The sequence below is a fragment of the Schistocerca serialis genome, chromosome 4 (genome assembly GCF_023864345.2).
Source record: "Schistocerca serialis cubense isolate TAMUIC-IGC-003099 chromosome 4, iqSchSeri2.2, whole genome shotgun sequence".
NCBI classification, from domain to species: Eukaryota; Metazoa; Arthropoda; class Insecta; order Orthoptera; family Acrididae; genus Schistocerca; species Schistocerca serialis.
This window is the reverse complement of record NC_064641.1, coordinates 394,681,839-394,709,408: the sequence shown is the minus strand read 5'-3', so window position 1 is coordinate 394,709,408 and position 27,570 is coordinate 394,681,839. Positions and strand designations below refer to the sequence as shown.

At 42.3% G+C, this 27,570-nt stretch overlaps 1 protein-coding gene across 4 annotated transcripts in view; it reads right to left on the bottom strand.

Moving 5' to 3' along the window:
- The window catches only part of LOC126474914 (UV-stimulated scaffold protein A-like), a 129,779-nt gene that overhangs the window by 98,617 nt on the left and 3,592 nt on the right, over nt 1-27,570 (bottom strand). For 3 of the 4 annotated variants that reach the window (XM_050102413.1, XM_050102410.1, XM_050102412.1), the window contains exon 3: nt 18,377-18,505. The exons of the other annotated variant lie outside the window; for it this stretch is intronic. In XM_050102413.1, the coding sequence (XP_049958370.1) occupies nt 18,377-18,505 (129 nt within the window). The remainder of the gene's footprint in view (nt 1-18,376; nt 18,506-27,570) is intronic. 4 annotated transcript variants of the gene reach the window in all.

Sequence of the window (27,570 nt, the reverse complement as noted above, 5' to 3'; positions counted from 1 at the left end):
GCAGGTCCTCAGAGAGCCCCAAATGGGACAGTGGGCACTAAAGTTGGCAAGTAGCAAAAAGGATTGAGGGAGCTGAGCGGTAGGCTACAGTATGTCTGCCCTGGTGAGATGAGATGACAGGGGTATGTAGATATTACAAAGCGAAAAGTTATAACTGGGGAGAGAAAGATAGACAGCAACAGCTTGTAGGTGGGTATTCAATGAAATGGTTTGGCTATGGATGCTGTTCCAAATGAGCGTCATAACTCTCCCTGAGCTGGAGTTCCTTCCTCGGAAGGAAGTTTGAAACGTACTGGAGTGAAATGTAAAAGGTCAAAGTGGTCCTGAGGGCGTAATTTCATTTCTCGGAGGCATAAGACAACTGGGCATTGCGATCCCATTAGCAACTGTAAGTCTGCCCCATTGATCTGATGCCACGAATGTTCCATTGGAGAAAAGCCACATTAGATGATAAGGAGATATTCCTCTTATAAGAGGCAATTACTATGGTGGCTGGTGGCTGCTGAGTGCCAGATTTCGGCTGAGTACTACTACAGGGTACTGAGGTTGGAGGATCCTGTTCCATTATTTCTTCAAATGTGCCAGTAACCTCCCTGGGTCAATCAGCTGACTCCAAGGTGGAGAATCAGTGGGTGATTCACACTGATGAAATGGAGGCAGCCGGACTGAGGTGTCAGGTGGTGTCACTGTTGTAGAGGATCTCCGAGTTGGAGAAGGGGAAGAACGTTTGTCTCTGGTCGACTTCTTAGCACCTTTGCATTTGTCAGGTGTGGACCCAGATGTTTGCTGACTTAAGGTGTGCAAGAAGTCATCTCTGGAGAATTCCTTTTTAAATTGCCATTGTCGGTGTGGGCGAATGGTTTTTGCTGTTATGAGCAACTGTAGTGGGTGGAGATGAGGATGTCACTGCAGCACTGCATAACTTCACAACCATGGCACTGAACTGGAGGTTGCAGGTCTACATGGCCATATCTTTTATAGGTCGTGACATAGCGACAATGGTACTGTAACTGCCAGTTATTGCTATGTAAGAATTTCGCCTAGCTAACATTTTGCGAGCAATATTGAGGGGGTACCTTTTCCTTCACCCAGATCTCCCGACTGGCTAGCTCATCAAGGTACACAGGGCAGTCACAGGTTGAAGTGATATGGTTGCCAGTGCATCCGACACAGCAGGGAGGAGGTGGGCAATCTCCCTCGTGCACATCCTTGTCACAAGTTACACATCTGGCGGTGTTTTTCCAGGACATGTGGTTACGGTTATAATGCTGACATTGATAGCAATGCACTGGGTCTGGTATGAAGGGTCTGACATTGATAACTTCATAGCCTGCCTCGATTATCGACAGGAGCTTCAGTTGATCAAACATAACAAAAGAGGTACGGGTAGCCAGTAACTTTGCATCAACCCTCTTCAAAATCTGATGGACTGTGGTTATGCCCTGATAAGATGGATAATGTTGCATATCTTCTTCAGTCGTACTATCGAGCAGACGAGTGTATATGACACCACATGAAGAAGTCAGTGTTTGACGAGCCTCTACACGAACTGGGTATCCATGGAGGAGTGTAGCTTAAAGCAGTTTTTGGGCTTGAAAGGCACTGTCTGTCTCAAAAAGCAAAGGTCCACTGTGTAAGCAAATGCAGGACTTTAGTGAGCCTGCAATTGTACCCATACCTTTCAGAATGATGAAAGGGTTCACTGTAGGAAAGTTCTTGTCTCCTCCTGTGCATGATACTATGAGGTAGCGGGGTGCAACTGGAAGATTCGTCATTTCTTTGAGCTCATTCCATTTCTGTTTATTAGACAGAGGTTGCCTTGGTGGAGCTATTGTACTCATTGTGGGTGAATCCCTCATGATTGCCAACATCTACAATGGCGTGCTCCTTCCTTCTGAGCGACCCCCACAAATGGTAGCACACCCGCCGTAGGTGATTTTTCACAACTCAGGTCATACCTTCTGAACTCCACACAGAGGGACCAATTAGCAGTAGAGAAGGTGCCAGTTCAGACAATCACCCCTCCACAGGACTGGCCTTTACGGCGGGTGTTACGCATTACTCAGTCACTCTTTATCTGTCAAATGCATGAGCTGGCCTTCAGGCACACACAGGCTGGAAGAAAGGCAAAAAGGGGGGCCTTAAATGCCGAAGCACAGGAAGGACAGGAGAAGTCGGAACAAGAAATGAGGAAAAGACAAAACAAAATCCACCCAAGTCTTCTAATTCTTTCACACATTTCAATGTCCCAACTGTACACAACACTTGGTCCCCAAGGGAAGGCCAACCATTATTATATATAAAATGGTATACTACTCCATCAAAAAAAGTACTGGATGACAACTGATGTATTTGTGTATTGTCACAGTCGTTTTTACAATCTGATCTGGTGCACCCACAACACATGAGGGCACTTTGGAATTTAAAAGTGCACCAGGAAAATTTCCAATTACTGTTATTACCCTAACCTCAAAAAGAGGGTGTGTAATTTGGTAAGGAAATGTGTTACCTGTCATAAGGCCAAACGTACAAATGTATCCACGAAAACTGAACTCCGTCCAACAAAACCCGTGAAACCATTAGAATCAACATCATCAATAGACATCTGTGGGCCACTCCCGGCCACTCGCTAGGGTGTAAAGCACTTAACATGTGGTGATCTCCAACTACTTAAAATTATTTACAAGTAAAACTACCACTTCCACCCTGATTATCAGGAGAATAATGACTGATTATATAGCAAATAATGGAAAACCAGAGGCTTGCCATCTGATAACGCATCACATTTTGTCAGCACAAAATGGAAGCAATTTGTACAAGAGATAACTCAGGTATTGACCTCTTGTTTCCACCCATAAAGTAGCCCAGTTGAAAGGATGTTCAAGTAGCTTAATAAATTCATCAGAATTTATGCTCACAGGCAACATACAAAATGGGTCAAGTATGTTCAGCCGTTTGAAGAAATGTTTAATAATTTAGTACACACTTCAACATATTATACCCCATGAGAGAAGACAGCTGGACCAACCCAATTCCAAAGTTACCTCAACTGGAACCAGATGTAAGTACAAAAATAAATAACACATTAGTGCACCTCACCAAGGAGGCTGACACTTGAAAAGCCAAATACAATTAAAAAAACCGACTTCAACCTATGCCATAGGTGAACTAGTCTTGTTGAGGACTCTTCCGAAGTCGTCCAGCATAAAGCACCAAACTAAGAAATGGCAATACTTCATGCTGGACCTTACCAGGTAACCAGGGGTAATCATGTGGGAGAGGGTAGGGTGGGGTGGGGGCAGCTACAGACTAGCTTGTCCCATAACAGTGAACACGAAAGGGTTATATCCTTCTAAGGATTTGAAAAAGTATATTGAATAATGTTGTTTGTCTTTTATACACAGATGTATGGTTTTAATATTTTCTTTTAGTTCTCATGTCTCATGACGTTTGGTACTTCTTATCCTAGTTAGCCCACAGTAGTACCTAGTAATCACTAATAATTTGTAGTAGTGAGAATATTAATGTACTCAAGATTAAATCTCATTTGACCATTAGGAAAATTCTGATAAAGATTCTAAGCAACGAGATGTTGCACATTAAGCTTATTTGACATCAGTAGTAATAATAAAGTAATGTTTGCTATCCTCAAACCTAGTAGATGTAGCAGAATTAATATTTATCCATTGGACCCAAACATCTGTATAATAATGTACCCAAGTACAGACTGTACTGTCCGAATGCATTTTAGTGTAAACAGAAATGCACTGTGCACTGTTGAAGTACAACCTATTATGAGTGAATAGCTCTGTAACTGCATGAAGCACTTTTTGTAATTTGGATAAAGTTAGGTCAATGTAAACCCGAAAGCAGGAGTCAGTATTTGTGGCATTTGCTACAGAAAGAAAAAGGAACACGCACACGTACCCTGAGTAATTCAATAAACAAATGCAAAATACATTAAATGGAACATATGCTACAAACACACTGTAGTAACACTGTTCTCGTTTACGTAGCACTTCACTTAGCATAGACCAGGACTGTGTCCTACGCATGCCCGATGTTAACTGACTGGGCACGGCCCGTGCTGCCTGAGTTGTTGTTGTTGTTACGCCGGCAGAGGTCGCGTCCGAATTCTCGCATGCCCTCTGGTGGACGGGACTCTACTTGCGGCAACTACCGTCCGTGACACGCCGTGCCGATGTGCGCCTCCCGCGATCTTTCTGGTGGCTACTGCACTCCTCCTCCTTCGGGGGGGGGGGGGGGGGGGGGGGGGGTGAAGCCACTGCGATCCACTGCGTCGGAAGGTGGAGCGTCAGGCAGGAGTGATGACCTCCACATCCACTGGAAGGCCGGAGTCGAGGAGATCTGCCAACCCTCGAGCCGGAACCTTCGAATACGGCTGGAAGTGATCCACATGAAGAGGCCCCCGTCGTCCCACCACCGGAGCCCGGGACAGAACGGGCGACAAGCTGTCGAACTCCGGATCCTGTTCCACCTCGGGAGGGGCAAGACCCAGTGGCGGAGATGATAGGGAAGGGACGACCACAGGTGAACCAGCCTCCTGAGAAACCGGGCCTGCTAGGGGGGCCGGCTCTCGCTGGGGCATCTCAAACGATGGCGATGCCGGTGCTGGAGCTACTGGAGGCTGCCAAGGCTGAGAACCATCGCAGTGCGGCAGAGTCACAGCGGGGAGAGGCAGTAACGTCCCCTGAGAAACCAACACGGGTGCCGGCAATGGGGAAGCCGGTGTCCGAGAGGTCGGAGGGTGGGTGCCCAAACGTGGACGTAGCTGATTTTGGTGACAACTTACCACCCGGTCCCCCGCCTGCAAGGTATAGAGCCGGCGGCCATTTCGGCGCAGGACCACCGCCGGTACCCAACATGGACTGCGACCAAACCCACGAGCCCAGACCGACATACCCAGTGGAAAGCCAGGTACTCCGTTTTGCGAAGACTGGCGAGGGCCAGGCCGGTGGAGGTGCAGAGTCCTAGGTTGGCGCCCATGGAGGAGCTCTACGGGGCTGCATTCTACCATTGGTGTGGTCCGGTATGCCGTCAGGAAAAACGTCAATGCTTCCTCCGCAGGAAATTCATGCACATACTTTTTCATCTGAGTCTTAAATGTGCGCACCATGCGCTCGGCTTCCCCATTCGATTGTGGATGGAAGGGGGGAGAGCAAACGTGCCGAATACCGAAGCGCCTACAAAAATCCTGGAAGGTCTGCGAAATAAACTGCGGTCCATTGTCCGAGACCAGGGTGATTGGCAGACCTTCCACAGAAAAGATTTTTGCTAGTGCCTGGATTGCAACTTCTGAAGTGGTTGAGGAGCAGCGAACCACATATGGGGCTCGGGAATAAGCATCAATGACAATGAGCCAAAAGCGATTGAGAAACGGGCCCACAAAATTCATGTGAACACGTTCCCATGCTTGGGTTGCCGGCGGCCATGAAGAGAACACTGCCCTGGAAGATACCTGTTGGCTCGCACACTGGGAACAGACGGCCACCAAGTGCTCAATTTCTCTGTCAATACCGGGCCAGTACACATGTCTGCGAGCCAAGGTTTTAGTACAGGAAACACCCCAGTGCCCCGCATGTAATAACGTGAGGACCTCCCTTCGTAAACTTGCAGGAACAACCACACGAGGAGCTGTATCATCGGTAGCCAGAAGGAGAACTCCTTCCAAGACCGAGAGGCGGTCTCATAGAATAAAATAATTACGAAGAGGGTCCGAGGCCCGGCCTGGAGGGCGGGATGACCACCCCTGCTGAATGAGGTGAACTACGTGCCGGAGAACCGGGTCAGCTGCCGTTTCCCTGGCGACTCGAGAACTTGTGATCGGGAAGCCATGAACCGCTTGGCGGGACGCCACATCCAAATGAAAACACATGATCTCCTCTCGATCGAACGTAGGATCCGGGCCCACCAGAAGACGGAAAAGAGCATCGGGTTGGCATGCAGTCCGGTAGGGCGAAAATGAATGTCATAATGGTACTTAGAGAAGAACAAGGCCCAGCGCTGTAGTCTGTGGGCCACCCTATCCGGAATCTGAGAGGCGGGGCCAAATAACGATATTAACGGCTTATGGTCAGTGATTAACTGAAACTTCATGCCATACAAGAAAGGGTGAAACTTGGTAACAGCACAGACAATGGCCAAAGCCTCTTTTTCCACTTGGGAGTAATGGGCCTGCGCAGGACTAAGAGTTTTGGACGCAAATGCCAGTGGTTGCTCGGAACGATCTGCGTTGCGATGGGCCAGGACCGCCCCCACTCCATACTGCGAAGCATCTGTAGCCAAGACCAACGGCTTATGGGGGTCAAAAGTAGCCAAACAAGGCGCTGACGTGAGGAGGCCTTTCAACGAGGTGAACGCTCGCTCGCATGCAGGCGACCAATCAAAAGGAACACCCTTGCGCAGAAGGCAGTACAGGGGGCGGGCTACGGTGGAAGCCCTGGAAATGAACCGCTGGTAATAGGCTATCTTGCCTAAAATAGCTTGTAACTCTTTCAGCGAAGCGGGCCAAGGAAGGTCGACGATACCTTGGACCAAACTTCCTAGTGGCTGGATGCCGTGCCGAGAGATGGTGTAGCCCACATACTCAATGGACGGTTGGAAGAAGTTTGACTTATGCAGGTTGCAACACAAGCCCACAAACCTGAATTTGAGAAATAGGGTGCGAAGGTTGTGCAAATGTTCCTTCGTGCTGCGGCCTGTGACAATTATGTCATCCAGGTAATTAATACAATGAGGGATTGTCGACGCGATGTGCTCAAGATAACGCTGCAATATCGCCGGGGCACTGGATATTCCGAAGGCCAACCGCTGGTATTGGTAAAGGCCAAACGGGGTGTTGACGGCCGCCAGCCGTTTGGAGTCCTCATCAAGTGGTATCTGATGATAAGCCTCCGAAAGATCGATTTTCGAAAAATATTGGCCTCCCGCCATGGCGGAGAACAATTCATCAGCACGAGGCAAAGGATTGGTGTCCACCGCCAATTGGGAATTAATGGTGGCCTTGAAATCGCCACAAAGACGTAATTTTCCCGAGGGCTTCCTTACAATAATGGGGGGCGAAGCCCACTCACTAGAAGAAATGAGAAGAACGTCCCCTAGGGCTGTCAGCCGGTCTAGCTCTTCCTTTACCTGAGGGCGGAGAGCCAAGGGGATCTGCCTCGCGCGTTGAAAACACAGGCGAGCCGACGCCTTCAACGTTAAGTGAGCTTCAAAATCTGAAACACGCCCGAGGCCCTCCTCAAAGATAGCTGGAAAGTCTGAGATCAAAGATTCCAATGATTGATAGGGAACATCTTCGGAGACCAACTGTATGGTGTCAGCGATAGAAAAACCAAAAGCTTGAAAGGCATCCAGGCCAAAAAGGTTAGCGGAGCTCGCATCACTGACAACAATAAAAGTAATAGGCCGAGTGACTGATTTGTAAGTCACGTCGGTAGTGAATTGACCCAGTAGGGGAATGAACTGTTTACCATAACCGCGTAGACGCCGGTAAACTGGCGCCAACGGGAGCAATCCAAGGTCGGAATAAGTTTGTGCATTCAACAACGAAACTGCCGCGCCCATATCTACTTGCAGTTGTAACCGGCGCGACTGAACCGACACCTCGATAAAGAGTTTGCGTGCCGATGCGTTGGGAGCCTGGCCCGATGAAACTTCCTGAATGCCAATGTCCATGTCCTCTGTACCTGCTTCCTTCGATTCTTTTGAGGCTGAGCGGCAAACTTTAGCAATGTGACCTTTTTTATTACATTTGCGACAAACGGTCCAACGCTGGGGGCACTCTGACCGATCATGATGTATATAGCACGACGCACAGGACGGCAACAGGGGCAGGCGGCCGGAATTCTGTTTACGCACCGTGCGGGAGCGGCCGTAACGGTCGGATTGTACCGCTCACATGTCGTCCACCCCAGACACAGTGGACGCAGACGCGCCGCCCTGAACTGCCGCGACGTCGCATCACGCTTCCAGCTGTTGACCTGCGGCGTGAGAGACTTCATACAATTGAGCAATGGACAGGAATTCCCCAAGAGAAGGGTCTTCTAACTGCAGGGCCTGTTGCCGGACCTCCCTATCAGGGGCCGAACGAACAATGACGTCGCGTACCATAACGTGGGCATACGACTCTCGCGACTGCTCTGTGACAAAATGACACTTGCGACTAAGACCGTGCAGGGTAGCGTCCCACGCCCGGTAAGACTGATGGGGCTGTTTCTTGCATTGATAGAACTCGACCCTAGCCGCCACAACATGCGTGCGGCGGCGATAATATGAAGACAGCAATGAACACAATGCGTCAAAAGACAAGGACGAGGGTTCCTGCAAAACTTGATACAGTGAGGGAGATATCCAAGACAAGAAGAGAGCATAACATACCTCCGCATCGGCAACATGAAACGCCTGGAAATGCTGCCGAAGGCGATGTTCATATCCATCCCAATCCTCTGCCGTCTCGTCATACAGGGGAAAGGGAGGAGGGAACGACGCTGGAGCAGACTGCGTGGAGAGCAACGCCAGAAGCACTTTTTTCATGGTGGCCATGAGCTCCGTCTGCTGCTCAACCAAAACCCGCACTAAATCCCCCATGCCGTGGAGAAGCTGCGAAACCGGAACAACGACGCAACACACGAAAGAACGACCCTACTCGTCGCCAATTGTGTAGTAACACTGTTCTCGTTTACGTAGCACTTCACTTAGCATACACCGGGACTGTGTCCTAGGCATGCCCGATGTTAACTGACTGGGCACAGCCCATGCTGCCTGAGTAGTAGTAGTAGTAGTAGTAGTAGTAGTAGTAGTTGTTGTTGTTGTTGTTGTTGTAACGCCGGCAGAGGTCGCGCCCGAATTCTCGCGTGCCCTCTGGTGGACGGGACTCTACTTGCGGCAACTACCGTCCGTGACGCGCCGTGCTGATGTGCGCCTCCCGTGATCTTTCTGGTGGCTACTGCACACACAGTCTTTGTGAAATCAGGCTGTAGCTATGCATAAGTAATTCCAAGTCAACAGGAGTGAAGTGTACAAGCAAACAGGCTAAGAAGCCAAACTTCTAACACCCCATAACGTTCATGGTTGAAAGAAAAGCACAATTCAACTGAAAATGTGAAGATAAATGTGATGCTATGTTAAAATGCATTGGTTGAAATTGTGAATCCCGAGTCTCAGCCTGTGTCTAATGTGAAAACTGTGATTATTTCCCATAGTGCGATGCATTAAAGGACAGAAATTAGCTGATGTGGTGCGACTCTTGTGTCAGACTGTTCCTGTGAGCGAATGAACTGACATTATGGATTCTGGACATTTTGTTGCACAGTGAATCATGGTGCAAGCATACAAAATATGCCCGTGGGATGCGTGATGGACCAAATACATTTTTTTTGCTTGGCGTCCGTAAATTAAACCATCTATGGCCAGTTGGTGAAATGTACGAACATTGTGTGGCAACATTACATGAAAGCAGAATGAACTGGCAAGATTAGCAAAAGACAGCCATGGACAACACACTGAGTTGAAACGACACAATTAGTGAACGTCCTCATAGTGTACTAATGTGATTATGTGCCATGTTTCTTACAGCTATAAAACATTTGCATTTTAGTAGAATGCTGATACTGCCAACATTCTTTGCATGTACTTGATCCAGGTGAAGTGAAGGACACAGCTGACTACCGCACTGCCAGCCTTCATGTACAAGCGCAACCAGTCAATCCTCCACCATATGTAAATTCGCCCGCTAAACTCACCACTGCGACTACGCGTACCATGATGGGCATGTGATCACTGTGCTGGAGGAGGAGGCATTGCAGCATGCTGTTTACATAGCAAGCATTGTAGCAGCATAACCATGAATACAAACTGTCAAACTATTTCAATGTGTTAGATGTTTGGTGATGTTCAAAACATGAAAGGGTAGTTGTACAAATCTAGATTCTCCATACATGTCTGTGTTTTTCTATGTATTATGTAAAGAATATGACTGATTTCATTTGTTTCCAATTGTAACGTACTGATGTAGTATGTCAAGTAACCACCAATATTGATGTGTGTCGTACAAAATATGAATGATTATTTTACCAAAAGGGTGCAATGAGCACATCAATAACTGACCATTCATGTACTGTAATATCAACCTCGTGAAATTAAAAACAAGCGAAACACAGATATTGGCAGTCTGAAGTCTTCCGTCCAGGTTTTTGACTGCTGGAGGTCTTTTCCTCTGGCCATGCCAAATGGGAAAGCTTAATAACTTTCGTCCCTAGCAAATGTGTACCATACTGCAAGTATTGATGAATAATAATAATAATAATAATAATAATAATAAAGCAATGATATAAATATGGCTTTTGGAACAAAGCAATGATATAAATATGGCTTTTGGAACAGACAAATGTAAGAAAAACAGCATAGTCAAAGGAAAACACACTAAACAGGAAGATTACATATTGGATAACCACAGCGACTGCATAGAAGCGATGGAAAAAACAGATGCCTATAAATATCTAGGATACAGACAAAAATAGGAATAGATAATACAAATATTAAAGCAGAACTAAAACAAAAATATAGACAAAGAGTAACAAAAATACTGAAAACAGAATTGACAGCAAGAAACAAGACCAAAGCTATAAATACTTATGCTATACCAATACTGACCTACTCATTTGGAGTAGTGAAATGGAGTAACACAGACCTAGAAGCACTCAATACACTTACACGATCACAATGCCACAAATATAGAATATATCACATACATTCAGCAACTGAAAGATTCACATTAAGCAGAAGGAAGGAGGAAGGGGATTTATCGACATAAAAAACCTACATTATGGACAGGTAAACAATTTAAGAAAATTCTTTCTAGAACGAGCAGAAACTAGCAAAATACACAAAGCAATCACTCATATAAATACATTGGCTACACCACTGCAATTTCATAACCACTTCTACAACCCTTTAGATCACATAACATCAACAGATACGGAGAAAGTAAATTGGAAAAAGAAAACACTTCATGGCAAGCACCCGTATCATCTAACACAGCCACACATCGATCAAGATGCATCCACCGCATGGCTAAGAAAAGGCAATATATACAGTGAGACGGAAGGATTCATGGTTGCAATACAGGATCAAACAATAAACACCAGATATTACAGCAAGCATATTATTAAAAATCCCAATATTACAACAGATAAATGCAGACTTTGGGAACAAAAAATAGAAACAATAGATCACATCACAAGCGGGTGTACAATACTAGCAAATACAGAATACCCCAGAAGACATGACAATGTAGCAAAAATAATACATCAGCAGCTTGCCTTACAACATAAACTTATAAAACAACACGTTCCCACATACAAGTACACACCACAAAATGTACTGGAGAATGATGAATACAAATTATACTGGAACAGAACCATTATAACAGATAAAACAACACCACATAACAAACCTGACATCATACTCACCAATAAAAAGAAGAAATTAACACAACTAATCGAAATATCCATACCCAATACAACAAATATACAAAAGAAAACAAGAGAAAAAATTGAAAAATACATCCAACTGGCTGAGGAAGTCAAGGACATGTGGCATCAGGATAAAGTTGACATTATACCAATTATACTATCAACTACAGGAGTCATACCACACAATATCCACCAGTACATCAATGCAATACAGCTACATCCAAACTTATATATACAACTACAGAAATCCGTAATTATTGATACATGTTCAATTACTCGAAAGTTCCTAAATGCAATATAACATATACCGTACAGTTAAAAGGAAGTCACGCTTGATCAAGGTCCGCGTCACTTTCCATTTTTAACCAGACTTAACGTCTGAGAAAGTAAAGAAATAATAATAATACTTGTTCATTTACAAACTTAGTGAATTATTATTCTGTATAATGTAACCACGAGGGTGGTTTGAAAAGTTCTTGAAACGTAATAGAAAAAAAGGACTTACATCACTAAAACTTTTTTTTTATTTTTCAATGTAGTCTCCTAATAGATTAATGCACTTGGTCCAACAATGTACCAGTGCCTTGATCCCATCTCAAAAATGAGTTTCCTCCAGGCCTGCAAAATAGTTGTCAACTCTGGCTATCAATTCTACGTTTGAAGTGAATCTTCGTCCATCAAAAAAAATTTTCAGTTTTGGGAAGAGATGGAAGTCTAGCGGAGCCATATCACATGAATAAGCCATCTGTGTCAACAATTCAATTCATACCTTAGTGTACTTGTGCCATGGCAATGGCACATGTGCGGGCGCGCATTGTTTGATGGAAGATGACTTTCTTCCTTGCTAAATCCGGCCTATTTTCGTGTATCCTTTGTTGCAATTTGTTCAAGGTTAGGTTAGGTTAGTGTTGTTTAACGTCCCGTCGACAACGAGGTCATTAGAGACGGAGCGCTAGCTCGGGTTAGGGAAGGATGGGGAAGGAAATCGGCCGTGCCCTTTGAAAGGAACCATCCCAGCATTTGCCTGAAACAATTTAGGGAAATCACGGAAAACCTAAATCAGGATGGCTGGAGACGGGATTGAACCGTCGTCCTCCCGAATGCGCGTCCAGTGTGCTAACCACTGCGCCACCTCGCTCGGTATTTGTTCAAGAGGTTAGCATAGTATTCTCCAGTAATTGTTTGCCCAGTGGGGAGATAACCTACAAACAGAATCCCCTTTGCATCCCAGAACACTTATGCCATGACCTTTCCCGCAGAAGGAATTGTGTTTGCTTTCTATGGTGGTGGAGAATCAGCACTTCTCTGGTTGTTGTTTTGTCTCTGGGTTATAGTAGTGCACCCAAGTTTCATCTGTGGTCACAAACAAGTGCAAAACATCTTGTTCGTTTCTCCTAACATGTGTCGAGAGTTATGGCACCCTTCTTGCAGATAATTTTTTTCATTTCTAATTCTTCAGTTAAAATGTGATGTACCTTTCAGATGGCATCTGGCAAGCATGAGCAATTTCACGCACTTTCAATCGGCGATCCTCCATGACCATTTTGTGCACTTTTGCAATGATTTCTGGATTAGTGAAACATCTTTACCAAACACTTAGCGGATCATCATCTAAGCTCTCCCAACCAAATTTAAATTCATTTGCCCACTTGGCAACAGTTGAATATGAAGGAGCAGAGTCCCCCAGTGTATTTCGGAAATCAGCATGAATGTCCTTTGCTTTCATACCTTTCTTTACAAAGTACTTAATCACTGCCTGAATCTCAATTTTTTTTCTCGAATATCAATTTTTTTCCACCTTCACAAATCACTACATGGGAACAACAACAGAGCAATGTCACCACCACAGCTTTGTTCCAAGAGCACTGATGTGGCACGTCTTAACAGGCAACAGTCCAATGAATATCACGTGAACAACTCGTTGCGCTAGCGCTGACCTGTTGTGGTGATTCCGAGAACTTTTCAAACCACCCTCTTGCTAGTACAATGTCATAGTATGATCTTATAAACAATTACCAGTGTCTGACACTATGAAAAGTCAGTTTCAATCAATGTCAGAAATTGTTAGCCGAACTTTTCAGATGGCAACTGTGCCATCCCCTGGTAATTCAATAAATATTGAATGAAATACAGTGTAAAGTGTTATGCTAAACAAAGGCGTGTGACAGTGACAGAACATTGTTGAAAGTAATGTGGGCAGAGATTCTTATAAACCTTCTATTTTATGTTAACTTTTGTTCATTCTGATATGGCTGCTGTGCTTAGAGAGAGAGAGAGAGAGAGAGAGAGAGAGAGAGAGAGAGAGAGAGAGAGAACATCTCTGTATCAGAATATCTGATTAAATGATGGGATTATCATCTTGTTGAAGCTGTATGTATCTAGTAAGTGTATTTGATCCATTCAAATAATATATCAACTGTTAATTTCAAGTTGTTATGGTTTCCTTTACGTTCACTTCCTCCTGTGATACGGAATCAAAAGATAAGAATCTGTCTAGCTCTGCTGTTAAAGCATTGTTGGTTAGCGGACACTAGCACCATTACACCAGAACAACTTAATTTATAGTATTATGGACTTCACCTGATAAATAAAGAAGCTCTATTTATATTATTTAAGAGAGAAAGCTATACTGATGGTTTTTGATGAACAGAGTATTAACTGAAATAGTTTCTTTGATGAGAACATGTACTGCTCCAATTTGGGTAGTCTTGCCATGAAATAAATTTGTAAAATAATCTCTGAACATATCTATATGACAAGCTAATGAATTAATGACCCATTTGAAAGCATAACACGATATTTTCAGTCAAAGGCCAACACGTTTCCTATAAATTTATATGTAGTGCTGGTGGCTTCTCCCATAGCGCAAAAGTAGGACAAAGCATAGTTCTTAAAATGCACTGCGATTTAATAGTACTGGGCACGCGACTTACTTTCAAATAGTGTCACAACATATAAACAACTTTAAGGAATTTTCTTTACCTATGTAATGAATGGTTACTATTTTTTGCTGTTCCTAACTGTCCATTGCTACTAATACTTTATGCATAACATGACACAACCAATATTATCAAGCCAGGCAATGGCTGCATGTGTGAAATCGCATATTCTTGCAGAATAAACTATTTGTCAACATCAATAAAGAGAAAAGGGAAGCAGCCAGTAAACACTCTTCTTCCAGTATCATGACTATGATAAACACTACTAGGATTAAAAAGCAGCCTTCTTTCCCTTATGAAACTCATCAGGGAGAATGTATATTCTGCAGTGGATGTGAGGATTTCAAGTTCCTTAAACAGATATCTATAAGTGACTCTAGAGTGGACTCCACTCATGATACTTACGTCTCTTGTCTGCGCATATAGCACTTTTCTAGCTAGGGGCTGATCTCCCCAAAATAAGATTCCATACGCCATAATGGTATGAAAATAACCATCAACTGATTTAATATTTCCCACACTGCTATAAGAACAAACAATGCATAAATATGTTGCAGAACAGAGTTTTTTTTACACAGATCCCAAATGTCCAAGAATGCTCATATGAAATTGATGTACATTTCCTACTCATGGCGTGCACTATTTCACAGATAGCAAATGCATACAGTTCACAGGACCACTGAATCGGCCCCCTGGTGCGCTCTGGTGAGCCGCAAAGGAAACAGTATTATTTAAGCGATCACAAACAAGTGCTCAGCCTATACTGTACCCCCTATTACTGTTGTCCAGCCATTGTGTTCAGTACTATGCACAACCGGTGTCTTATTTGTTGCTCTATAGAGTTTGTTCCTGCTATAGCAAACCTGGCAACTAGTGAGGGTTATGTTTTCTCTGCCTGTTAGCGTCAGTGCGAAATCACCCAACAAACATCTTGATGGAAGAAGTACTCCAACATGTCACTGACCGGCAGCAAGCTTTCGCAGAACAGCAGCAGGCTCTCACCACTGATTGCAGTCAGGTGACCTCTGTGTGTTCACATCAGCTTACTCTCCCATCAGTGCAACTGTCGCCCTTTCCGGCATATGATGAAACAGATGAAGATTGGGGCTCCTACAAGACATGGTTACACCAGCACTTCCAGGTTTCTTGTGTGATTGATGCAAACCTGATTAATGCTTCCTTTCTTTCCTGGCTTTTGCAGCATATTTATCAATCTTTGTGCCAACTTCCGCCTTTACAAGACCCAGCCAGCTTATCATTTGATAACATGTGCAAGCTTCTCTCAACTTATTACTGCAACAGAAAGCATGTCATTGCTACACGTGTAGAATTTTACTGTTGTCAGAAATGCCCAAACCAATCATACAAAGCCTAGACTGCAGAGTTACATGGGTTGAGCTGTCATCGTAAATTTGTCTCTAGAACCAATTATGAATCTTATGCTGATCACATGGTGGGTGATGTTATTATTTGTCTGGCCCTGGATACGGAAGTCCACGAAAAAGCACTTCATCTGAGAATCTGATGCTTGTGGATGTGCTCAATTTAGCACAGTCCTTTGAAGTGTCGTAGGTCGCAGCCACACAGATTGCTGTGTGGGAGGAGGTATCTGAAGTTGCTCAGTCAACCCCTGTTAGGCACGCTGCAGGTGTTCAGGATGATGGGGAAACCGTTGCAGCAGTACAATCTTCTACTCAGTGTCACATGGGGCAGCAGTGGTTACAGCCACAGCACAACAGGCCGCATCACAGCAGCAGACGCTTGACCTGACTGCCCCCCTTTCTGTCTCGCCCATACTGCTTTATCCAACAGGCATGCTGCATGCCCTAAGTGTTGGGCTGTTTGCAACAAGTGTTAAAAGAAAGGCCAAATTGCATCAGTGTGTTGCTCCTCTTCAAACATAGTGAACACAGTGGTACCGATGGACATAAATTCTCTCTACAACAGCTGTCTCCCCAAACACATTGTTTACTGACTTGGTAGTTTTTAATAGACTGCTAAAAATGCAAGTTGTCACAGGAGTTGCAGTGACTTAAGTAAACACACAAACATGTGGACCTGGGCTCCCTCCCCTCACACAGGTGTCAAGGAAGTTGGTTAGGTCAATAAACAACAGATTCCAATCCTAGGTCAATTTTCCACTCCTGTCTCTTACAAATACGTTGTCTGCCCTCTCACCTCCATTGTTGTAGATAACTCCCATACTGCAGATGTGTTTGGTTTAGATGTGTTTATCGCTTACAGTTTCTCCACTGTTGATGAGGTTAATTTATTGTCATATCATGTTCTGTATCAGCAATTGGAGTCCCTCTACTCTGAGTTTTCATTTCTGTTTCCCCTGGGCTTGGTAGTGCTACCAGTTTTCAGGCCTCATTACCACAAAACAGTCCACCCGCCCTTTTTGTTTGGGCACGACAGGTACCTGTCACACTGCGCAACTGTGTCAAGGCTGAATTGGGCCATCTGGTACCGCTCAATGTCATCCAGTCTATTTCTTCCAGCTAACAGGATACACCAATGGTCACTGAGAGACTAATGAGTCAGCTTCGCCTCTACGGTGACTTCAGTATCGCGATTAATGCACAGTCCATGTAAGATACATATCTTTTGCTCCACTCTGATGAGTTGCTTGCAAAATTATCAGGCACGCAATACGTTTCCCGAGATTTATTTGTTAGAAGCATACCTCCAGCTCCCCTTGGACGAGGCCACTAGGTGCCTTCTTGATGTCAATATACCATTCAGTCTATAGCAATATCAGCACCTGCCTTTTCACATCACTAGCGCATCCACAATTTTTCAGTTTTTTTTGTTGAAGGGCTGACAGTCTCTGTGTCCGGCTGCACGTCATTGTTTTGGGTTCTTCCACCAACAATTACCTTAGCAATCTCCAATCGCTGTTTTCTGTTATGCAGTCTGTGGGCATCAAGTGCAATCTTGACAAATCTCCATTTTTTCAGCCATCAATTGAGTACCCAGGTTTGAGGTTTCTCGAACAGGGGTCAAGCCATTGTGTCATCATTTCCCACCCCCCTAGAAGGGGTGATGTGCATGATTTCAGAGACTGTGCATCCACAAAGTGTACAGGCTCACTTATAGAGGCCACCTGGGTCAGCCCCCTGTTGTGCTCTGGTTACTTGTCAAGTAAACAGTTTCATTTACGCGATTGCAAACAAGTGCTCGGCCTGTTCTCTACCCCATATTACCGTTGTCCAGTCAATGTGTTCGGTGCCACCCACAATCTGTATCTTACGTGTTGCTCTACAAAGTACTATGTCCCATAAATCGTGTTTGTTCTTGCTTTGGCTTATATGTCAAAGGGACTTGTAATGCACCCTCCAGCTGTGTAAGGTATTTAGAGTTCAGTGACACGCTTGGGGAAGCAAGTGACAAGTCCCCTAGTTTTTAGAGCCAACACACAATGCTTCACGAGTATGAAACAGCAATTGACGAAATTACCACTTTTTGCAGATGACGGTAGTGATGTAATCAATCCAGGCATACATACAGCAACAGAAGAAATGGTAAACAAGGTTCTTAAAAGTATTATTGATTGGTTTTCTCATAATTTTCTCACCCTCAATTTTAAAAAGACACAACCTACTTATTTCAGATCATGTAGGGGTACTAAACAAATGATATTTGTTAACACTTTGTGAGGAAATAATAAAAAGGGTAGAAATTCAAATTCTTAGGTGACCATAGTGACAAGAATTTAAATTGGAAAACGAATATTTTGGAACTCCAAAAACAACTTAGTTTAGCAACATTTGCACTGCGAATTATTGCGAATCTTGGGGAGAGACAAATTGGTAGGTTGACATGTTTTGCATATGTTCATTTGATAATGTCATATGGAATATTGTTCTGGGGTAACTCATTTTAAGAAAGGAAGTCTTTGTTGCTTAAAAACATGCTGTAAGAATAATATGTGGCATTCACCCACGATCACCTTGTAGACAACTGTTTAAGGAGTTGGGCATTCTGATTACTGTTTCATAGCTTAACTTAAAAAATTCCTTCATGAAGTCTGTTGTACATAATCCACTGCAGTTCAAAAGGTACAATGATCTACATAATTGCAATAACAGAAGAAAAAATGACATTCGTTACCCCACATCAAGGTTGTTGTCTTTAGCACAAAGAGATTTGCACAACACCGCAATAAAAATTTTTGATAATTTACCAAGTAATATAAAATGTCTGACAGACAACAAAGCAAAATTTGTAAACAAACTCAAAAAGTTTTTCCTTGACAACATCTTTTATTCCATACAAGAATTGTAGGTAGGTAGGTAGGAATTACTAATTCACATCTGTATATTTAATAACAATAATAATAATAATAACAATAATCATAACAGATCAAAATCATAATAATAATAATAATAAAACAAAAAGCTTATGTATTTTTCAGCATTTGGCCATATTTATACTTGTGATATGAATGTAAAATGGCTCCTTTTACATCATTACAATTTATCATACGAATGACCCATGGAACATGAAACTACTAACTAATTAACTAACAGACCAGGTTCAATGTATACCTTGGACAAACTGCCTCCAGATCTCTGAAACTGAGAAAGAAATCACTCTCTCCCAACATTCTCTTTATGATTCCAGAATGTGGGCTCCTGCATATTGCTAACAAGTTTCCTGGGCCACTTAATTAACGCAAGTTAACAGCACCCCCATCCTAGCTAAATATCCTTGTGATTGACCTTCATACTATAGTGGGGTGAATAAGAGGTAAAAGTCTAGATCAGAGCCAGTGGTGTACTCAAGTGTTGCATGCACTAATGATGTTGGCATTGGTTTCACGAACTCTCAACAAAAGTGTAATGCTCCAACTTAACCATAAGGGCATAGTCCATTATGATCTTGGAAAAAAGGAGTCAAATATTTGTGACAATGATGATTTAAAATTTAACTGTGGTGCATTTCACTCACAGCAATAAGCTGTGCTATTAGGTCCCAGCCAAACCATGATCTCATAATTCATGTCATATTCGTGGTGAAAAACAGTCAAATATTTTTGACAACAGCAAAGAAGAGAATGGTTTCTGTTTCAGCGCTAGAAATTCATTTTCTTGCCTTTCATTGGTTCCATGAAAGTAACATCCCAATGGCTCGCCAAAACTGGCAGGTTACCACCCTATCACGCAAAAATAGTCTGAATTCATTAACTCCTATCCCACCCATCTCCTACTTTCTCCAGTTACTGTACATTTTTTTGCTCTTCCAACAAGAAAGACTGTAAATGTTTCCAGTGATGGTTTAGAGCTGCTGACTGTCGTCAACTTATTCATAATTGCAGAGTAATGTTCCTCAGTCAGTCATGATATTGAATATCTTTTAAAGTGACACAATTACTATGAGATTGTGGCTATCACATTGGTAACATGATTCACCATGTTCCACACACTGTTGTGCTGTCCCAAAATGACCAGCTGTCTATGTAGCATCCAATGTGCTTTACCAACCATCCATCGATACAATGCCCTTTTAGACACCGAGTTTTCAGCTAAATAAATCCATATTGGGAAGTGGTCACTTGAATGCATACTGGTATCACCTTTACACAAGATATACAACCAGGTGAGCAAAAGAAGAGGTCAAAAGCTGAAAGCAATGGTGTTATATGGGTCATTCCATGTCAGTTCAACCAGGGGCTCCAGCTCATAGTCTCATATTTAACTGAAATTCAATACACCAATTCTACCACATGTGGAACACTCGTGTACAAAGTATTAGTTTCCCCTGCCAATTAGTTCCAGAATTATAACTTGTGAAAGAAAGTGGCGTGACCCGGAAATTGCAGCCCGCATCTGGCAATCTATCTTTATACCCAACTTCAGGTCTTAATAACTTTGGAACTATTCCACACAGTCCAGTGAAATTTTTACAACCCAGTAACATCCATTTAGAGAACACACTCCATGAATCAAAACACCAACAACATATTTCTGAGGGAAAATAAAAAATTCCAGAATGTGACTAAAAAAAATGTAATATGTTAAAAAGTACATATTGCAGGTGCCCTCTACGCCAAATATAATTCACTCAAAAAGGGTATAAATTTTTTTTGTCGTAAGCTTAATGTGGCCTAAACACACACATAACTCATCTTGCCCATATCAGTCACACAAACAGATTTACACGCACACGAAAATACAACAATTTGAAAAATTACCTGAAAAACATGGATTTTCTAAGTATGGTAGCACGAAAGGGACAAGTGATATCCAAGCCAAATTTCAAACACTGCATATGTAGACCATAATATAATACGTGGCAAAATTTCAATTTGTTATTGCAAGGCATTTGTGTACAATAAAAGTTGACAGATGTATTTGGTGATGTGGCCATTGTTCCACAACACAATTTTGTAAAAACATATCGTAAACTGTTCTGCCTCTTCCTATCCTCTCCCACAACTGTTTAATCACTAAGCAACAACATACAGACAGATTAATACAACCTATCATTAATGTTTACTGCATCTTAACTGCTAAACACCAGTCAATTGTGCTTCGAACAGAAGTTCTCCCACACTTTAGTTACTGTACTCCGTACACTGAGTGGCAAATTGTACCATCTTCCTGACATTGTGGTAGGAACTGGAACTGTCATAAGAATATGTTCAAAAGGAATCCAACACCTGTCTGCCAAATGTGGCCAATGAAATGATCTTGCTGGTGCCATGATGTTCACAAATACATCACCTTCTGCTTCACAGCACTCTGCAACACATCCTAAGTACCATTTGTCATCATAAACAGCAATAACACAGCAACCTGGTTGTATGTTGCTGCTTTTGCTTCTGAATCCTGAGTCAGACACACTGTGAAGAGACACGTTGTGCATGAACATATAGTTATAACCGGACAGTCTGCTCATCTGCACATTGTCAGAGTCCGCTGGAGAGAAGTGATGATGGCTCCTTGTTCCTGCAACAGGTTTAACATGTTCTAGTCTGCTTTTTAGCAACTCTTCGACCGATTTCGCCTCATCTTTCGAAACATAGAATGATTGTATGCCAGAGATATTTTTCTGTACCCAGGTAAATAATTGAAGAGGTGTTAAAATGTGACCTTCTGTAGGGTGCTGCAGACTAGCTCATGATGCCATGCGCTTAATGGTAGCACCAATACCATCACATACATTTTTACCATGACTTGTTGGGAAAAAGTTCCATTCTGCGTGAATCTGAATATCAAGGTAATGCATGCATAAATTTTTGAGACTTTTTACTCTTTTTGTACTGGCCAGCTGCCCCATCACTGAAGTATTTCGCAAAATGTATGCGAGGCAGCTTGTTTTTCACATATGCCATGACAGTGCGAATGTGGGCACGAACTGCAATGGCATCATGAATTAAACAGTCACTAAAAACGCACAGGTTCATGACAGACACATCACCTGATTCACCTCTACAGTAAAACGCAAATGGCTGGAGAGTTGCTTGACTGTTGTCCCAATGATATCCTTGGATGGCATCTTGAACTATAAATGCATAATTTTCAGAAAAGTCTAGTATTACTATAATTTCATCTTGTTTCAAATTATCCTTACAAAACTGGAGATAAGCCGATTGTGCTGTTGCTGTGAAGCTATGTGTGGTCAGTTTGTCCGTTTTTTGATAACACATTTCAACAAAATCTTCCACAGTACTTTGCTTTGTTTCAAGACTTGTGCAATCCATGTGTGTCCATTGTTTATAAGAAACAAGTCCATTGCCATCCATAAGGAGTTCACCATATAGTTTGTTATTCATGTGTTCTACAAGATTTGCCTTACCAGGACACTTTTCACACCTGTGTATCATGCACTGGTACGAGCTGATGTCACACACTAGCAGCTTCATTGCACCTTTGTAATCCAGACCAGAATCATTTATAGCAGCAAACATCAGCTTAGCATTTTGATGGGTCTCACATACACAAACATTGTGTGTGCCCCTTGCATTTACAGGCACAACCCATTTTGGCTGAAGACTGGAAAACGATGATAAACCTACTTTGGTATTGGGATACTTTTCCTTGAATTCTACATATAGTTCTGATATGTTGCATAGCAACAGTCTTTTTTGCATCTGTACACATACATTTCCCATTTTCACCATTACATAGTCTTTTTTTTCAGGCATTATTCGGCTGTAGTCATTATTTTCATAAAACTCCAACACTAGCACCTTTATTTCTGAACTCAATTGCTTACCCTGAGACTGCTGAAGTTGTGGAAGCACTCCTTGGGTTGCTTTTATTTTCCTAGCTTGCTTTAAGCATATATGTTGTTGTTGTTGTTGTTATCTTCAGTCCTGAGACTGGTTTGATGCAGCTCTCCATGCTACTCAATCCTGTGCAAGCTTCTTCATCTCCCAGTACTTACTGCAACCTACATCCTTCTGAATCTGCTTAGTGTATTCATTTCTTGGCCTCCCTCTACGATTTTTACCCTCCACGCTGCCCTCCAAAGGTAAATTTGTAATCCCTTGATGCCTCAGAACATGTCCTACCAACCGGTCTCTTTTTCTTGTCAGGTTGAGCCACAAACTCCTCTTCTCCCCAGTTCTATTCAATACCTCCTCGTTAGTTATGTGATCTACCCATCTAATCTTCAGCATTCTTCTGTAGCACCACATTTCGAAAGCTTCTATTCTCTTCTTGTCCAAACTATTTATCGTCCATGTTTCACTTCCATGCATGGCTACACTCCATACAAATACTTTCAGAAACGACTTTCTGACACTTAAATCTATACTCGATGTTAACAAATTTCTCTTCTTCAGAAACGCTTTCCTTGCCATTGCCAGTCTACATTTTATATCCTCTCTACTTCGACCATCATCAGTTATTTTGCTCCCCAAATAGCAAAATTCCTTTACTACTTTAAGTGTCTCATTTCCTAATCTAATTCCCTCAGCATCACCCGACTTAATTCGACTACATTCCATTATCCTCGTTTTGCTTTTGATGATGTTCATCTTATATCCTCCTTTCAAGACACTCTCCATTCCATTCAACTGCTCTTCCAAGTCCTTTGCTGTCTCTGACAGAATTACAATGTCATCGGCGAACCTCAACATTTTTAGTTCTCTTCCATGGACTTTAATGACTACACCGAATTTTTCTTTTGTTTCCTTTACTGCTTGCTCAATATACAGATTGAATAACATCGGGGACAGGCTACAACCCTGTCTCACTCCCTTCCCAACCACTGCTTCCCTTTCATGTCCTTCGACTCTTATAACTGCCATCTGGTTTCTGTACAAATTGTAAATAGCCTTTCGCTCCCTGTATTTTACCCCTGCCACCTTTAGAATCTGAAAGAGAGTATTCCACTCAACATTGTCAAAAGCTTTCTCTAAGTCTACAAATACTAGAAACATAGGTTTGCCTTTCCTTAATCTTTCTTCTAAGATAAGTCGTAAGGTCAGTATTGCCTCACGTTTTCCAACATTTGTACAGAATCCAAACTGATCTTCCCCGAGGTCGGTTTCTAAAAGTTTTTCCATTCGTCTGTTAAGAACAGCGTTAGTATTTTGCAGCCGTGACTTATTAAACTGATACTTCGGTAATTTTCACATCTGTCAACACCTGCTTTCTTTGGGATTGGAATTATTATATTCTTCTTGAAGTCTGAGGGTATTTCGCCTGTCTCATACATTTTGCTCACCAGATGGTAGAATTTTGTCATGACTGGCTCTCCCAAGGCTGTCAGTAGTTCTAATGGAATGTTGTCTACTCCCGGGGCCTAGTTTCGACTCAGGTCTTTCAGTGTTCTGTCAAACTCTTCACGCAGTATCGTATCTCCCATTTTTCATCTTCATCTACAACCATATATGTAGAAACATTGAATTCCTTTACAGTGTAGTCAACAGACCAGCTGGAAAGTGCAAGGGAAAGAATTGCTACTTTTTTCTGGCGTGTGGATATGGCACATTTTTCTTTCATATCTGCACAATTTTGTCCAAATCAGAGCATTTCTGGCACAATTTCTGTTCCTTTGGAACAGATAGTTCTTCCTCTTCCACCATTAGTGTGTCAGCATTTTGTGTTTTAACTCCATTTGAGGTTCTCGTAGTTTTCTTCTACCACAGCTGGGCCTGTCTCTTTTCCCAACTTTGTGTGTCTTCATGGGAGACAAACCAAGAGCAGTCACTGAAGTATTTAATTACTCATCCGCTGTGGTTGTAGGTGGCTGATACTCTTCGTCACTGTCATGTAAATTATCAGAATATTCTTCATTTTTTAGCAGTATAACACACCTGCAATATAACTTTTATCCTGGTTTCATGTTAAGTCCCATGCACTGATTCACTTTCAATACTGATTTTATATCAATTTCTCTGAGGCTACACTTCACAGTCTTCTTATGAATCCAAAATGGATCAAAACAACTTCTTTGTAGGAAAGAATACTTATCCAGAAACACTTTCATATGATGATAACAAACACTAAAGTTTCCTGGAATTGTACTTCTTGTGCCCACAGGGTGTATCCTGGATCTACATAGCAACAAATCTTGGTCCGATTCATCCAGATCATACATTACAAAGTGGATGCCACATTTTGTTCCATATGTTGTTTTACGACATTCAGATGCTTGTGCTCTACCAATACTGCAACTTGTTTGAACAAAAGCACCACTAGTACACTCTTCTGCCTCCATACTGACTTTCCACAACAGTACTAACCAGTCTGAACTAGAATCTTAAAAACATGAGTAACATGTAATTGTTGCTTGTTTCCTTTGTTGTTCCTGCCTAACATTGACTCATTCTGTCCCTGAAAACTTCCATTGTTTAACTTTCTGGTGCCTAATAGTTCCAAACAATTGCTGCAGCTTTATCTGAAATAAGCTATCTGCATCATCACTATTACTTGCTAAATCGTGTTAAAAGAAACGTAACCAAATACATCTCTGTCAACTTTTATTGTACACAAATGCCTTGCAATAACAAGTTGAAATTTTGCCACACATTATAATACAGTCTACATATGCAGTGTTTGAAATTTGGCTTGGATATCGCTTGCCCCTTCTGTGCTACCACACTTAGAAAATCCATGTTTTTCAGGTAATTTTTCAAATTGCTGTATTTTCATGTGCATGTAACTCTGTTTGTGTGACTGGTATGGGCAAGATGAGTTCTATATGTGTTTAAGCCACGTTAAGCTTACCACCAAAAAATGAATACCCTTTTTGAGTGAATTATACTTGGCATAGAGGGCACCTACAATACGTACCTTTTAACATATTTCATTTTTTTAATCACATTTTGGAAAATTTTATTTTCCCTCAGAAATATGTTGTTGGTGTTTTGATTCATAGAATGTGTTCTCTAAGTGCATGTTACTGGGTTGTAAAAATTTCACTGGACTGTGTGGAATAGTTCCAAAGTTATTAAGACCTGAAGTTGAGTCTAAAGATAGATTGCCAGATGCGGGTTGCAATTTCCGGGTCACGCCACTTTCTTTCACAAGTCATAATTCTGGAACTAATTGGCAGGGGAAACTAATACTTTGTACACGAGTGTTCCACACTTGGTACCATTGGTGTGCTAAATTTTAGCCAAATCTGAGACTACCAGCTGGAACATTTAATCAAATTGGTTGAATTGACATGGAATGACCCATAGGTGTCCTGCACAAAAAACAGTGCTCTGTAGCTCACCCCCAAGAATAAGTGTTCAAAGTCCCACAGCATTTATATCTTAAGGAATTACAATATGACAAGTTAAGTTGTCTATTTCTCTTGAGCATGATTCATATTCCATGACCAGCTACTGTTCTTAACTGATAAATAGGTCTGGTGAGAGTGCACGGGTTCCGTAACATACATATTCTACAGGCAGTTCCTGTAATTTAGTGATGAATACGTTTGGCACGAAGTGAATTATTTGGCACAATACAGCCCATATTCATCCACATCATCGGATCATCATCTGTGCAGCTTACAGCTCACATTGTGCGGGTGAAATGCAATTTCTTAGACTGATTACCATAGATGTTAAGTCCCATAGTGCTCAGAGCCATTTGAACCATTTTTGCAATTTCTTAATTCAGTCTCCTTGGGGTTTCTTTGGGCAAAGAATTTTTTCCTCCCGCAAAGATGTTTTTATTCTCAAAAACAATGAATCCTTTCATATTCCACAAAATTTTGTCATGATTTTAGCAGACTGTTTTATCTTCAGTCAAGTCTTGATGATAAGCCACATTGGTGGAAAGAGCTCTCTCAGAAACAGAGTTCCTTAGTTGTATGTGAGGCCCCATTTCTGGCCTAGCTGATTTAGGATTTTTATACAGGCACAGAGCTTTTCTTCATCTAAGATTGCTCCTTTTTGTCTGTCTTTGCAAATGTGAGTATAGACAGAGAGAAAAATGCCTCCATATGATGAAAATTTCTAACCAAATGCTTTTGGCCCTTGTTCTTGTCTCTGGTTTTATTGATGGCTCCTACAAATATATTCACTGGTATTTGTGAGCATTACTTTTCAGTATATCTGGTATTTGCAGCAATGCTACCCTGTGTACGTACTGCATTGTGTACTTTTGGAATAGCTCCAAAGGCACAATACACACAACTGTGGGTCCCTCCACGTAGAGCGAGTAAGAACAACCCACGTTCAAAGGCATGTGAGCTACATTGGTGCCATACTTCATAAACTACTCCCAACACATACAAGAGGTTGGAGAACTTTTAGATTAAAGCTAAAAACCGCCTCTACTTCAGAATTGTTTCTACGCTGTAGGTCAATTTCTGCTGTTGGTTTTCCATTTAATCTTTTTCTGACAAAGTTCCAACACATCATTTCAGTGAAGGGAATCAGTTACAAGAATGGGTGCAAAGGAAGTAATGTTGGTATGTGTTCATATGTTTATCTTTTTCGCAAAAAGTTACAAGAATAGCTTCAAAGGAAGTAACGTTGGTATGTGTTCATGTGTTCATCTTTTTCGCAACAAAGTTCCATACGCCAGTAACATTAGTTCTATTCCTGCATGATGTAAGCTAGCTGTAGGCTCTAATGTTTGTAGTTAAATTGAAGGTTTGCTCTCCAAATAAAATACAGAGCAGTGGTGCAGTGTTCTGGCACTGGACTCTCATTCAGGGGAATGAGTTTCAAACTCCCA